This window comes from Aythya fuligula, chromosome 21 (assembly GCF_009819795.1).
Source record: "Aythya fuligula isolate bAytFul2 chromosome 21, bAytFul2.pri, whole genome shotgun sequence".
Classification (NCBI taxonomy): Eukaryota; Metazoa; Chordata; class Aves; order Anseriformes; family Anatidae; genus Aythya; species Aythya fuligula.
The window spans coordinates 2,743,701-2,760,026 of NC_045579.1; the positions used below are offsets into that span (position 1 = coordinate 2,743,701).

At 40.8% G+C, this 16,326-nt stretch overlaps 2 protein-coding genes across 2 annotated transcripts; both read right to left on the reverse strand.

Annotated features, from left to right (window-relative positions):
- Nucleotides 1-8,083: 8,083 nt before the first annotated feature.
- On the reverse strand, nucleotides 8,084-12,049 carry C21H1orf158 (chromosome 21 C1orf158 homolog). The gene is made up of 5 exons (XM_032201675.1): nucleotides 12,014-12,049; nucleotides 11,386-11,517; nucleotides 10,007-10,120; nucleotides 8,974-9,151; nucleotides 8,084-8,346 (listed from the first exon to the last, which is right to left on the reverse strand). Exons 1-5 carry the CDS (start codon nucleotides 12,047-12,049, stop codon nucleotides 8,084-8,086), a joined length of 723 nt encoding a protein of 240 aa, XP_032057566.1.
- On the reverse strand, nucleotides 11,911-15,985 carry LOC116497549 (arylacetamide deacetylase-like 4). The gene is made up of 4 exons (XM_032201361.1): nucleotides 15,815-15,985; nucleotides 13,891-14,107; nucleotides 13,628-13,691; nucleotides 11,911-12,932 (listed from the first exon to the last, which is right to left on the reverse strand). Exons 1-4 carry the CDS (start codon nucleotides 15,983-15,985, stop codon nucleotides 12,158-12,160), a joined length of 1,227 nt encoding a protein of 408 aa, XP_032057252.1. The 3' UTR covers nucleotides 11,911-12,157.
- Nucleotides 15,986-16,326: the final 341 nt, after the last annotated feature.

Genomic DNA, 16,326 nt, shown 5'->3' on the forward strand with positions numbered 1-16,326 from the left:
CTAATTCCTCCCTGGAGATACAGTCAGGGTCCCTGCTGTGATATACCTATTACAATGTCATTTCCAGCAGAGTTTATGGACCTACAATGATAAATGGTGGTTTCACAGCAAATTTTTGCTTAGGTATTTCAACTTAGTCATACAGTGTCTGATATTATGGTAAATCTGCATTTCAATATGTATTGTATATAAGCAATAGGAATGACATAGGAATTCCTTGAGATATATAAAATAAGGAAATAGTTGCTGTTGCACAAAGGAAAACGAAGAAAAAATATTGGCCATAGTGGGTCTCCTTAAAATGTTTGGAACATTGTAATGACTCACTAAGTTTTGAAGAAAGAAAAATGTTATTTTGACCATGAAGCTGGCAAATTCTACCATTTTGATTCCTCATTGGTAATCTCTGTAAAAGCTGCCCTACCTTGGGGCTGAAGCGTATGACTTTGGTCTCTAAGGCTATCGAACTAGTACTGTAAATCAAAACTACTTTCATTTTATAAATAAATAAATAAATAAATGTATTCTTAACTTGGCGACAAGCTGGCCCATTATTTTTGGGCTTTGGTGCCAGTGTTCAGATTTTAAAAAGGCCATCTCAACCCTCACAGGCATTTTTGACATTTTCCCATTAACAGGGTTGGTATTTGAGGGCTTGAGAGTGCTTTGTCTGTGTTAAGATTCAAACTTTTAACACCTTAGATCTGTCACCAGTTCACTGGAAAATGCTATTTTGATTTTCCTCATTAGCATCTCTGAAATAGGGGGGGAAATTAGCACATCTCTCATTTAACATTAACTGGAACATATTTTTGCCTGTAGCAGTTTGCTGATTGTGAGATTTCTGTACTGCTGACTGAGGTGGCTTTGCAAAATTCTTATAAATAGAAAATAAGAAGTTTTTTTTCCTGTGAAATGACCAGCTAGAGAAAAAACTCATTAATCAGGGAAACAGGTACAGACCAACAACAGTGCCTAACACTGATCATGTAAACACAGGCTGACAATGCTGTCTGAACAATCAAGCAGAACAGTTTGGTATACGCTAACATTTTGTCGGGGAGAAAGTCTAGTCAAGTGGTTAAAATCAGGGAATAAGGATCAAAATGTCTGTGTTGTTGCTCCAGCTCTCCTACTGACTAGCTGCAGGTGAATCACCTTGCCTCCCTGTCATTTAATCACTGACAAAGGGCCAAATTCCCCCTAAAAACTGAGGGAACGACACTTTTTGAATATATCCATGTCTTCAAATCATGGAGTGTGGAAGGTAAAAGTGGCCACTGGGTAAATCATATGAATTTGTGTGACAGTGCAAATTGTTCCTGTTGAAACACTACAGATCGTTTAAGGCTGGGTTGCATTAACTTTTTCTGTCTTTCATGTACCCCATAGCACATCAACTATTTTCTGGCAAAAATACTACCCAGGAAAGAGAAGACCTCTTGTTACCTCGTCTATCAGCTGTGCACCATTTAACAACTACCTGCTTTCTGTCTTGTCTATGCAAAACCAAGTACAGTTCACCTTCTACCCTGCTTTGACCTCATTACTGCTGTAGCAGAAATAAAGAATAGCAGCAATGGCACCTTTCATCTCTAGGGATTTCAAAGCATTTGGAAAAACTGCACCAAGAGATGGCTCCTCTTAGGTAGTTATTAGAGGCCAGAGAACCCAAGGCACCATAGTGCAGGCTTTGGAGAGAACAAAAACAGAGCAAATTCTGCCACCTACTGCTTCCCTGCACATCTACAGTGCCCTTATTTTCAGTGTACAGACTAAATCTTGGTCTGCTCCAACCTGGTTGAGATTTTACTGAGATTATGTTCATCAGTGGGATTGCTGTAGTTAAGCCTAAAACACTTCAGAGGCCAGATTAAGTGATTTGCTCTCAATATTTGTAAGTAACAGCAGCAGTGAAAACTGGCCCCGCAGTACGTAGTGATATACATGGTGAGAAATGTCCGTGCCTGTTTTACAGAAACAAATACTTGGGTTGCACTGAATATATATTTAATATTACTGATAACACAAAACATCAGGAATTCTGAGGGAAAGCAGGCAGTCCAATGACAGCACTGACATAACAAAAAGCCCTGTCAGAGCTAAAGCACCTGAGGGAATAGAAGAAAAATATAGGTTTGCCTGTACCTACCAGTGGGTTTTTATAGAATTCCTCCAAAAAGAAAGAGTTTAAATTTCTCAAAAGAAAGAGTTTAAATTTCTGTCTCTGGACAGTATCAGCAACCAGCATATGGGAAGCCAGATTTTCTGTATCAGTTCAGGAATTCAAATTTGCTTTGTTTTCATTTTTAAAAAATCCGTAATTTTCTCTGTATTGGCTACTAGACTGGGGTACACAAGATGTTTAGACAACACACGGCCTCTAAGCCTGTTCTCCATAGGCATTTCTCTGTCTGGCATGAGTGTCACCACCTTGAGATGAACTGGGAGGACGAGGCTGTAAGTTTCCTGACAGTTGATGCTACTGATATGAAGGACATCAGGACTGCCATGCAAGAAGGAAGCTGTTTGAAACTTAAGGGAGATTCCAGCAGCATTCCTCCAGGGATCTTTAACTAGCTCTCAGGCCAACCACTGTCAAGGACAAGGGCTACCATCAGGTCAGTGTTCTTTTTAAATATAGTGCTGACTAAACTTAGTGGCAAATCTGCTGTGAAAATTTACAACTTGCAGTATTTACCTGACAGGCTTCCAGACCCTCTTGCCCAAATATACAGTTCCTTAAATTAGACCTGAAATATGTCATAAGGCAGCAGCCTAAATTACATATTGACAGCACTGAAGCAAGTAAGTACATATTTATGCAGCCAATCCTTATTTCAAAAACTGGACTGGCTTGTTCAATGTATTTTTAAGGTATTTAAGCAGTCCTAGGCTTGGGAGCTCTCTGGGCCAGGGGCTGTCTTTTTACAGCTGAGTTCTGCACAATGAGGCTGGCGTCCTTAGGGGTTGGTGCAACTGAAAGAATAAAAGTAAGTGATGATAAAGAGCAATTTCCCATAAAATGACTGTGCCTAGAGATTTTTTCTTTCTTAGCAAACATTAGTGCCCCAGAACAACTAGTATATTACTTATGTAACAATTTCCTTATGGGTCATTGTTGAATAGAACTCGGGTCCTTCAGTACCCAAAGTGAATGCCCCTGTCACTATGACTACAAAATTATTTCCAAGACAGAGTTCTTCTCTTTACCAGCTAACTTAGGAGTTACTTCACAGTTATGTATAGAAAACTGTAGTTCTGTTCTCCTGCAGTCCTTGAATATCCCAGAGTTAGTCCTTTGTGAAGTAATTTCCATACAAATAGCCTTATTAACTTGATTAGATTTTAAATGATAGGAAAATACCCAAAAAAAAAAAAAAAAAAAAAAAAAAAGAGGATGTCTTCACTGGAGACAGCAGATAGCACAGACCAGGTTCATGACACGCTGCAGCACTTTCCCTGATTATAGCTGCCTGTGAAAACAGGTGGTGCCTTTGAAATGTGAGCTTGAATTATGGATTAAATAAGAGGTTTCAACAAAGATCATGTCACATTTTGGGAAGTTTATGCATTCTTCATTCAGATGAGTAACAGGGCAGTATTTCTATGAGGGAAGCCACAGTCTAGAAAAGAAGGTCCAAATATGAATTCTTTTTAAAAGCTAGTAATTTTTTTTCTTGACCTGGTACAACCCCATATGGCAGTAAGAATATCATAAATGTACTGCAGCTGAGATCTGCTTAGACTGGTTAGACTTGCAGCAAAAAGCACAGCAATGGCATCGTTTGAAGATAGTGCCTTGGAAGAGCTGATCATTCCATCTCAGTTCAACAAACAGAACAAAAGGTTGGTTTTGGTTGGTTGGTTAAAGGAAAAGAGTAATTGCTAATGGCAGACAATTCAGTGGTTTTGTCACCAATATGAAAAATAAATGTTTAAATATACAGGTGAGCTTTGCCAAATACATGTGGCTAGAGCAACTGCCATCAAAGAAAGCTTTTTTACATTCTTGCAGGAGCTGGGTAAGTCAGAATCCCACCCAGGAGCTATGCATGCTCAAGGGTGCTGTTCAAGGAAATCAGTGCAATGGTGTGTGCGGATTTGGAGGACAGGACTTGGCAGGCATTATATCTTCATTAAGTAGTGCTTAAATTCAGACCAATGAAACTGTTTTACCAGAAAACTGACTTAGCTCTTTTTAAGCACCTTCCAAGGAATATTTATAATTTCTGAAAGAGGCCTTCGGACCATGCGAACAACCTCTTGTCACCAACCTATCTCTTCTCCCTGATACCCTGCCATTTTGTCTCTGTGACCACCCTCACTTCACAGCTGGCTTCCACAGTCCCCAGTTACTGCAGAACTTGCCAACCAGCATCACTGTTCCTCGTCTGCATCCCAACCCTGACTGAGATTCTCAGTCCAAAGAATGTAGCTTCTTGTTTGTGCAGCTCATCTGGGCTGACACCAGGCTCCTTCAAGGCAAGAAATATGCTTGCTTTGAGAGATGTGCGTCAATTCTAACTACCACCTTGTCTCTTTAATGTCACAGAAGTTCAAATATGAGGTTGATTTCATGCAATCAAGGCTGTCTAGAATGTTTTCAGAACAGACAGCTGTATCTCTATGCAAAATTGAAAAGACTGGTGCACTCTTGCTTTCCAGTCACAGGTGACCATAAGGCCCCGAAACTAAAAAAAAAAAAAAGTTTTTCAAGAAAAGGTTGGATGAATCCAACATATCTGCAAAATAATTTGCATCTGAAGAAAAAACAATTTGGTATGGTGATATAGTGATAGATAGATAGATAGATAGATAGATAGATAGATAGATAGTGATATTTCATGGTAATGCCTGATTGGATATTTCGCTATTGATCATTAGGTAATCCTTGTAATTTTATAATTATTCCCAAGACTCCCAAAGTGTCACACATTGATGAATTATGCCTTACCAGTTCAGAAGGTCCTAGAATAAACATTATCTATCTACTTGTCTGGTAGAAATTAAGTTCCAAACTGGATCCATATTTCAGAGGCCTCCAAGTCCAAGAATATTTAACACCGGGTCTGTTTCCAGTTTATCTCTCTTCTTTGTGAGGTTATGCTATTTTCATCATTAATTTCCCATCTTCCTGAAAAGTGCACATCTTCAGAGTGGAACCCAGCACCTCTGTTGTATCTTTCTGTTAGCTGACTGCATTTTCTATTTGCTGTTCTTAAAGCATAGGCAAAAGGATTGTTGTTTTAGTGTCCCTGTAATGTAAGTCCTTAAAATTTCTGAAGATTTGAGGGTGTTGTGAAATGTATTTGTTAGACATAACAAGAGTATTTATTATTGAAGGACTCCCTATCACAGCAATGTAAGTGTAGGGTTAAATGGCATGGTTTGTATCACAGGAAGCATCGCTGTCTATTAACTGTAAGTGTAGGTATCCTTCATTGTTATCTGCTATTCTTTCTTCAATGCACTTACCCGGTATAGTACATGAAGAAAAAGTGTGTATATGCTTACCTCTGCGTATTGGCAATAAACTAGATATACAGCATCAGAAGCTAGGATAATGATAGATCCAAATGGCCAGCAAGACAGTATAAATGAGGTATTACCGACGCAGTCCTGTGTTTGAAGTATTGCTTTCAGCAGTGGCTCAACCTTATGGTTGGGGGGTTCTGTCTGGAATAAGTTAGGTCGATTACATTTTGCATCAGAAGAAAAAAAAGGGGGTGGGGGAAAGCCTTATTGTCAGTTCCATTGTATCTGAAGTTTTGTCTTGCAGGCTATTCGAGCGATGCATTCAGGATAACAATGTGTACATTCAGCTTTTGCTACTGGTTTGATTCCACTGTCACTGAACTCAGACCAAGAGATGGAGAAGCCTTGACTCCTTCTGTCGAGTTCAGCGGGCTTGGAGGCTTGAGTCACCAAAAGGCTAGTTAGATATCTGTGATGCATATTTAGTATTGCTGAAGTGAAAGCAGCTAATCACTTAAACAGTTCAAAGCAGATATTTTGCTACTGGGTATTATTAATCATAACTGACATGTCTTATGGAGTTGTGCATTTTTTATATTTAAGAGGCTCTCTATCAAAATGCATTTCATCCACTTAGCTAGCTAGCATGCTTTGCTTGATTCCTCTGGGTGTCGTAGTTGTGCATTTTACTTGTAAATGGCTCAATAGTTGAAGAGATTAGACCTGTGCCTGGGGAGCCCTGCCCTGTCAGCTTACAGGTTTGAAATGAACGTTTTCATACAAATTTCATAGATAGTACTTGTGCATCTCAGTAATTCCCTGTACCACAAGCAGGTAATTTCTTTCCATATACAAGCTTTGGTTTTAGAAGCATAGTAGGTAATAATAATAAATGTTTAATTTACTATAAATATTTAATATTTATGAATGATTGATGACCAGACTTTTAAACAAACTGATAGAGCTGTATGAAATGGAAGAGTATCCTTGTGCAATTGTCTAAGCCATATTCCAAATATTACATGGGCTTTGTTTTACTGTTGAGTTGGATGCCTGTTTTATATATTCATAAAAAATATTAGCACATGGATACTAAAATACACTTTTTTGTAGTGATATTGACAATACAAGGGATCTGGATGGACTCCTTTGCAAATACAGGAATTTCTGTACCTTCCAATTTTCATTCCATGTAAGGAATTCTTTGTGGATTATTTTTTTAAATAGTTTTTCAAGAGAATATGTTTTTTATAACACAGCACCTCAAGCAGGTCATTTTTTGGTTGGCAGTTCACTGACTACTTTCACCTATTTTGCTTTCAATTTTTTTTTTTAATTATCTTTGGTCTCCCTAAGGCTTAGAGTCCAAAAACAAGCCACACGATGCTTTATCTAATTTTCAGGGTTCTTGCTTCTCTAAAAGATTTCATTAACAGTGCTACTTTCTGATTCATGCAATGAGCTGGAGGTCTGCATACATCTCTGCAGGGATGTCTTGCAAAGATAAGTGAAGAATCGCTTTACCAATAGGTGCCACTGTTGCTCAACACGTTTATGTCTGAATCATCAATGTCCTTCAGTTCAAAATACATTCAACCTCAAAAAACAACAACAACAACAACAACAACAACAACAAAACTAAATCACTGTGACTAAAATGTGTCTCTGTGCAGAGGTAGAACTCCAAATACATTCTGGCCAGAGGTTTGTCCATGCGTGCTTTATCTTGTGCCTAAAAATCCTTACAGTATTGTTAATATTGAGCAAAACTGTTGACGGAAGAGATAAATATGCATTGAGTTAATTACAGATACATTTAATCTAAGACTTTAATTTGGTGCATGTTTATTGTTGCACCTCAGACCCACAGCAGCTGAATCTTGCAGATATCTTCTCTGGACCAAGCATGATTTAAATGCAGAACTTGCATCTAACTGCGATAAGAATTTGGACTTCTGTCAGCGCTAAGTATCAGGGTGCCCCATCCAGCAACGTAAAGGCCACCAACTGCTATTTTTTCTGGGCTTACTGTTTGGTAATGTAAGGCCAGCTAATGTAGTTTGCAGCTTATCTACCCTTAAATGCTGTTCAGTATGTAAAGCCAAGGGCAGCTGAGGTCTGCTTGCTAACTACGTTCGGAGGAACCTTGGTTCACCTTGTCCTTAGGTATTCAGCCATTTCATATGCTTACTTTACTTTTGTCTGTTTCAGGCATGTTATGGAATAATATAAGTTTCTTTTCTCCTTTCTCTGTAAAGAAATGTATAGCAAGCTGTATAAAAATGAAATAATAACAAAGGACAAAGCAACTAGAGATTTATAACCTTTAAGGTTCTGTCCCACTTTGCTTTTTTTAATTCAGCTATTCATTGACTAGAGTCTGACAGGTATAAATTTTGTTTTCAGTGATTTAATATCTTCTGTTGAAAAAATATTCCCAGCCATCTGCAGCTCAGAACGTAACCCAGCAACTTGTTCTAACCAGCAGTCAGCTCTCTCTCTGCCTGCGTAACCTAATTCCCATTCCTTCCGCACAGAACAGATCACTCTTACGTATATGAGCAACAAGCTGTATTAAGTAGTACTTAAGATCACACTAAGCCGTTTACATAGAGGTGTCTCTTGCTTTTCTGTCTCTCACTAGCTGGCCGAGGGCTTGCAGATATTTCTGACTCCCTTCATAGTCCAGGATTCTATCAATATTACGAGGACGACGTCCCTGCCTGGAAGGGAGGCTATGAGTTGTAGCAAAAGCAGAAACTGGTGGCTTTTCATAGGAAATGGTGTAGACACTCCTCATCATTCCAGCTTCTTTCTTGTGCCATTTTTTCATCAGGTGCTCGAGCAGGCCGTAGTTGGTAGGTGGTTCTGAGACAAGAAATGGTTAAACGTTATGAAGGATAAAATTAAATATTTGGTCCTGGTGTTGTTATTCCACAAGGGGCACGGGGAATGCTTGTACTATTCTGACAACAGATTAAGGACAGACTGAGATCTTTTTGTTCCCAGGGCATGTGTGCATCCCTCTGGCTGGAGGGGGAAATCACTGCTAGATATTGCCAGGAAAGCAGTGAAGATACAAATGTAGAGTCTTGATTCTTCATAGTCTCTCTGGTAAGTATTAAAGAAATTACCAGAGGTGTATATATCACTTAAATTCAGAAACATACTAACACTCACTGAATTCTCCTGCCAGTTACAGCTCACAAGTCCCCTTGTTTTCAGCTGCTGTCTGGCATTATTGCATAGGTAAGAGCAATGTTTCCACCGAAGGCTTATCCTACACAGCTTCCCTGCAGCCATTAAGTGTAGTTACAAGGATAACATTTCCACTTTAGTGATCATAAAACTAAGCTACTGACTGGGTAAGAAAGCAGCTAAATTTCACTGGAAAATCCATTTTCAGACTGATTTTAAAAACAGAAGGGCTGGCTCTAAGTCTATATGTTCACCACTGCACCATTTTATGTTTGAATTAATAACAACAAAAGCTACCAAGAATGGGGAAATCTGATTTCTGAGGAATCCAGGCAAGCTTGCGTCCATTCCAGCTGCGGAGGGGAGGCAGCAGAGGGTCATAACCGTGTCTATTGTATTTATCGTCATATTCTGATACTAAATTTCGGCTTCTTGGTTCCTCGTGATGTGTGAAGAAGTGCTGTGCTGGCAGGCCCTGCAATGAGATGCACATGAAACTGTGCCATTTGTCTCAGTGCATAGCATTCAGATGGCTTAGCATGTTTTTGAGTCCAACCAGTGATACCACAAAATTTTGCAAATGCTTACATTACTTTTACTTACAACTTAATCCCTGAAGATAAAGGCATTTGCCTTTAAAGGAAGGTAAATTTCCAGTTAAACAACAACATCTGTACACCATGAGATCTGATTTGTCTGATTTCAAGACATTCATCATACATTTGCAGGAACATTTAAGCCTGCAACTGAGAAGCTGATTTTTTCGTGCTGCTGGAATGTTGCGTTGTACATTAGCATTTCACATACTCTCTAGCTGTCTGTCAGGAGAGAATGATCAGCATATCTGGGGATGGAGAAGTACATTAGAGGAAAGGACATTCTACCAAATGATACTTACGGGAAAAGTGTTATTCTGGGACTCATTTAAATGTAGTTCATTCCTATGAATTGGGGCTGTGCCAATCATCTTTTACCAGCAAGGTTTTACTAAAGCCCACAGAACGTCCTGAAGACATGATCCCCAGTCCTAGCTAGTAACATGCTGATTTTCTTTATGGACACTGGTTTCCCTACCAGGCAGATACTGGGTAAACAATCAGAAAGAACCAAGGAGTACATGCTGTTTGTCTGCCTAGAGGCATCCCACTTTAATCACGCCTACAAGGGAGCACTTTGGATCCTGTTAAATGGCCATAGAGCTGCAGTGCCTTCTTTTACACGTATACATGTTTAGGGATATAAAACATGACATAGGTAGCAGTTATAAATCATTGCTGTTAGGGATTGTTAGCACACACAACCCTGCATCTGAATTTTTTTTTTTACTTACCTCGTATTTCTTCCTCATGGTTCTTCTTACTGTTTGTTCTGGTTTGTGATCTGGGAAGTAAACGAAGTCTGTGCTGTATATGCTGCGGCCAAGTTTCCCAGTGGGTTTTATAAACTAGAGAGATATACAACACTCAGGGGATGGCAAATACAACCTGGTAATTACAGAACTTCTGTTCCAGAGCTACTTTTTCCATCTATGCATTTTAAAAGCACTTATTTGAAAGGAACTCTGCACCACACACTTATCCGTAGATAATAAAATCAGCCGATGCAATCAGCCATTGTAAAATACTGGACTGATTCTTTGGTGTAAATATAAGATGCAAGACAGCCCTTGAAAAATTATTCATGGTTTGGTGTTAAATACTGTCACCTGCCATGTGAACTAACATTGGAAAAGGACAAATTAACCCATTTTTCTCTCTTTTTCCCAACTTCCTGACACAGCAGGCCAGGCTTTGCAATATATTGTCTAGCATTTTGCTCAAGTCCAGTTGGAAAAATACAAAGAAATGTTATGTCTTCTCTGGAAGACTGTTCCCTGCCTTATTTCTTCAGTTACAAAAGCTTTTTCTTAATATTCTCATTACTTTTCAGTTTATTTCACCCTCATTTATAATCTAGTGAAATACTTTATGGATTTCTTTTTTCTACATAATTTTTATACCCTTAAACTATGTAAACTATGTTCATCTTCTGAGATCACATCAGATTTCATAAATGTCAGGGAAAAAAAAAAAAAATCTAAAGGAAGTAATTTTAGTGGAGTCAGGAGGATTTGCCCTGATAGCTACAATATTGAACCTAACTGGCATGTTTTAACAAAATTAAATGTGTAATGATAAAATTTTATTCAACTCCTAAGTAGGACATGCAATCTGTAGAGCAGCTCTGCTAGCAAAAAATGCTTTTGTTTGCACAAATGAAACCAACATCCAAATTATCAAGGATCCTTTGATACAACTAATAAGTATCAACTTATGGAAGGGCAAAAGAAGCCTCTATTGTATAATACTGTTATATAATATTAAGTTGTACATATGATTGCTGTATAGTTGTATATATGATTGTTGTATAGTTGTATATATTATTAAGTTTTATAACAGTCTATAGCATTTTTAATTGGCAAACTTTGTATCTTGTGTGAACCACATCACATACACTGTGCTCAGACTTTGCTTCTGTCCTGACTTAGAGATAAGAAAAGCAGATCATCAAATGAATGAATGGAGGCCAAGCAAGATGCTTAACCTTCTCTCTTTTATTACTCTTCTGAGATGAGCCTGCACTCCAGCTCCCCCTGCAGCTGTGTACTGTTTGCAGAGAATTGATTTTGACCCATTCTATCCTTCTCTCACACTTCTTTCATGCTCTTACCCTTTTTCTCTCTTCCAGCCAGTTTCCAATGAGAACTTTAGTAGAGTATTTTGGTTCAATTTTCCACCAATCCCGTCCATCTTTAATAGATGCAATCATATTTCTTTGTCTCACCAGTGCTCCCTTCCCTGGCTGTTGAATAACTGTTCTTCCAGTTTTGTGGATGAAAGATTACTCAGAAATCCAGTGCTAAAACAAAGGCAGAGAGGGCTCTGCCTGCCAGGGAGCTGGAAAGCATGGGTGATGTGCGAAACTGCTTAGCCTTAGAACCACTTGTGTTTGCTGTCCCCACAATGACCTAACCACATTCTAGGCTGCATCATAATTCCAACTGAGTGAAACAGTGGCTCCTAACCCACTCAATTAAGCTATCTTTTTTTCTCTAATAGAGCTCACAATCAGAGCACTGTGATAAGTGATTTACTCATTTACACCAACACACCACACACACCTGCACTACACCCAGTCTTTCTTCATAGATGCATAAACACATTTTATTTTAAACGAGTAGGATGAACCAGGATGTCCATTCAAAATAATGTTTTTATTTATTGACATAGCTAAAGATAAGAGCTTGCAGCATGGTACAAGCATGTATAACATTTGCATATTCCATGGTCCAACTAACAGCTGGAATGCGCTTCACATGAGCCTTGTTTATCATTGCTAATGGCCGCCTTTGACTGACTACTCGTCACCTGATATTAAATATCCTAAAAAGATATTTTTCTAGCTTGAGGCATGAACAGACTCCTGGAATCTAAGATGTTTACTATAAGCCTTTTAGGAAGTTAACAACGCTGTCCAATCCCCTTTTACCAGATGGAAATGACAACCCCGCATAATCATACAGACTTATGATTCCATGGAATCCATCCTCAAGGTGGTACCAGGTCACTCGAACTCCATTGTCCTCCAATCTCTTCTTGTACAGCAAGCCGTCGTCCCTCAGCACATCATACTCACAAGTCAAGATGAAAGACTCTGGCAGCTGGTGAACAATAGCATCTTCAGCTAGCAGGGGACACAGGTTGGGCTCACAGAATCTTTTCACTGTCTCATAAACTTCAGCCACAAAATCAGTGGGCCTAAGTGGCTTCACACCTCTGACCTTAAATTTTTCAGGGATGTTGTCTGCACTCACCCACTTCCTGTACTTCAGCCTCATATCTGGAGGAATATGAGAGCCCTCCAAGACCTCTTGCATATGTGATGCATCCCCATTTAGGTATTGCAAAGCAAAAAAAGCAGCACGTTCTCGGAATAAGAGAGGGACTCCTCGATTTTGCTGATAGGAAGGTAAATTGAAGTCCAGCGCCTGAAGGCCTGGGTAGATCAAGATCTGAGCGCGTAGCCTGGGGAGGTCTGATCTTCCTGCCAGGGTCTGGCTAACAGCAGCTGCTAGATTGCCCCCTGCACTGTCCCCACAGACACTTATACGGGCAGGGTCCACCCCGTAGTGCTCTGTGTTCCTCATGAAGTGTATGGTAGCATTAAGACAGTCTTCATACGCAGCAGGGTATTTGTGTTCAGGAGCTAAACGGTACCTAATACATAAAGAGACAAGTATAGGAGAAGGAAATGTCATTAGTATTAATTTGGAAATGCTATCCTACAGTGCCTTGCAACCCCATTGTTTTGGGGTATTTTTCCTTCAGGTCAGGATATTCATTACCTTCCAAGCAGGAATTTCTCGGCTAGTGATTGCAGATAAGCTGTAAATTGTGTGTTCAATCACAAAGACACAGGAAAGTAGGATTGTCTTCTAATTAAGTAACTGAATGAGACATTGTAATTCATTCCTTAGTTGTGCTGAAACCCCCAGTGTATTCTTGACAAGATTATTTAATGATTTTGTGCCTCTGCTTTCTATGTGTAAAAATGGGAGTAATATTGTGTGATTATTCTCTCTTTGTCTGTAAATTACAAGTGTTTGGAACATCTCACTGTATGTTTATGTTCAGCACAAGGAAGACTTTTTACCTAAGTTCTAAATTGGCTTTTTTAGATTTTCTTATTGTGGCAAATATTCCCATTGGAGTCTTTTCTGAGTATATCAGTGCATGAACAGTTAGGAGCTGTGAAATCACAGCTATCACTATTTGTCTCTTTATGTACTTTCTTGAATTCTTTAGATTTTTTTTTTCTGTAAAATATTACATCTCCAAAAACAGTTAAGCTCTACTGTGGCACCACAGCAACAATAATCTCTGAACAATAGAACTGGGTAGGGCTCACTTACTGAACAGATACAACTACTGATCCACTTTCTCTAGATATGTAGCGGCACACTTTTTCATAGGTATCTGGAAAAGAAATATTTTCATTAGTATTTTGCTAGTGACCTAATCTTTGAGACATCAAGGGAATATACATTTCTAGAAAGGTGTGTATTTCTTTTCAGACTTTCTCCAAAATCACACACTTAAACCTCTCGTTTCAATTTAATGAAAACATTAGAGTATTCTTTGTACATTATTATAATTCCTCCAGCACGTATCTTACCAAGACTTCCAAACACCCAGCCTCCTCCATGAAAGAAGATGATAGCTCTCCTTCGCCTGTGTGATACAGCTTTAGGCTGGTAAACCCTCACAGGTACTTCATTAAACTGCAGATCCTGGATAAAGAGCTTTGGGTCTACCCTTAGTCTCCGTCCTTGTCGCACGTACCGGCCAAAAGTGATTTGACTGCAAAGCCCTGTCTTCTCCAAAATCTTTCCCTGTTAAAGGTAAAAGAAATTAAGGCTATTTAAAAAGTCTTGATTTAGCCAAGTTGTAAAAACTCTGCATCATATTTACCTTGAACTCTATTTGAGGAAAATTTTAAAGAAACACAAAGTTCACAAGACAATAAGTGGTAATGTAAAACATTAATATTCTACAATAAAATGCAATCGAAACAGTGTAATAAGTTAGAATAACCACCATGAGGACCACTCTTAGAAGATAATGGCTATGCAAGCATCTCCTGAACTCTTTCTAAATGGCTTCTTGTATTCTAAGTACTGCTAGGAGAGTTAGTTCTCATAGGTTGTTTAGTCCCTATTTTGCCTTCATAAACTCTTGGAACACAGTGAGGAAATGTAACTCTGTAGTTGGTTTTCTTGGTAAGAATGTCCAGTTCTAAGAAAGTGAGAGATCTCAGGGTAGAGTCAAAAAACTGTATTTCTTTTAAGAGTACCTAGGTTAGTTTTACGGAGGAGAACTACATTATATCGTATTAGCAATCACTGGAATCTTCCAGATCATCTTCTGAGGAATCAGATGTAAAAATCTAGGCTTCACATACAGCAATTTGACCCCTGTTGTTTGATAAAAATAAAACTCTTTAATTCAGGAAAAACAAATTTCTGAGTATCTCACTTCCTATAGAGTAAAGAAACCTACTTCTATTACTCAAATCCAGTGTCATTCTATTATCTTATTAGCAATTTGATATAGTGCATCCAAATTGGCCATCTAGGAATACACATTTTAATTGTCAGTTTTGCCCATCACACCATTGTGATTAGTCTTGTTTTATTTATACTTGATAACAACAATTAAATGGTGTATACAGAAACATCCTCATAAACTCTTATAGTTCATCATTGCATAAACTAATACTGCTGAATTAGACCATAAAACTCAGTGGATTTGCAAATCTGTAGTGCTGAGATGTGCTGTGCAAGTTAGTTACTGCTTTTTATTTGTACAACAGACTTACTGAACAAAATCAAGAAGCATCCTTTCCCAGTGCTGTTGCAATGAGCTCACTAACTAGAATATAAACCCGATGTATTAAGTGAACAAGTAAAGAGAAGGCGGGAACAAAATTAACCGAGTTCATCAGTGCGCTCAGTTACTAAACAATTTTAAATGCGTAATGTGAGTCCTTATCCATCGCCTGGTTGCCTTCTGGTAGGATGCAGGAGAGCTGGGGAGCAGGGTAAGTGCACTTCGGGAGGATGCGCAGGGTGTAAGAAGCCGTGCAGGAAAACAAGGTCTGCGTGCTCAGGAAGGGGGATGTCGGGGCTAACGGAGCGAGCTAAAGATTTTCCGAAAATCCGAAGGTGCCGCAAGTGACAGAGGCAGCGTTTAGGAGAGCTCTAATGCCGTTTATGCAATGCTGTAAAAGTGAGCCCGGGGATTAAGTAAAGCAGCCCTAACCGGATTTTGCACCAGAAATGTCAGCAACCGCAGGAGCGGCCGAAGGGGCTGCGGTTTCCCCCCCCTGCCCCAGGAGCTGCCTCCCCCTGCGGGCACCTGGTGGGCGACCCCCGGCTCGGCTCCCGCTGGGTTCCACCAGCCCCGCACGCTCCTCCCGAGGAACCGGCTCGGGGTGCGGGGGGCCAGGGCGTGCCGGGGGAGGGGGGCGGCTCCCGGGACCGGGGCTGGGGGCGCCCGGGGGTCCCCGCAGCGCTCCGCGGGGCGGTCGCGGGACTCACCAGGGCCGCCGTGCCGAGGAGGACAGCCAGGACCAGGCGCAGCTTAGCGGGCTGGTTCACCCCGGGCGGGATCTCGTAGCTGGGCAGCCCGAGGAGCACCGTGCCCAGCACCAGCGCCGCCAGGGGCAGGAGCAGCAGCAGCAGCAGCAGCAGCGCCGCCAGCAGCGCCATGGCCCGGCGGCGGCCCCGCGGGGCTCCCCGGCCCGCGGCGGGGCCCGGCAGCGGCCGCTTCCCCCTCCGGACCCCCCCCGCCCCTGCAGGCCGGCGGCGTCACGGCCCCGTTTGTGACAGCTCCGCAAAGCCGCCGCCGGGGTCATGGTGCGGGCGGCCAGCGAGCACCGGGGGGCGGCCGCGCTGCTGGCGGCACACGGGCGTAATCTGGGTGCCGGGAGGCACGGCCTCAACCGCGCGTCCCGGTGCTGAGCTCGTTCGCCAAGAGCCTGAGCCTCTGCGGAGCCGCAGCCCGGCAGGGCACCCGCGCTCCTGCCCGCTCCGTCCTCAAATCGCCGCGA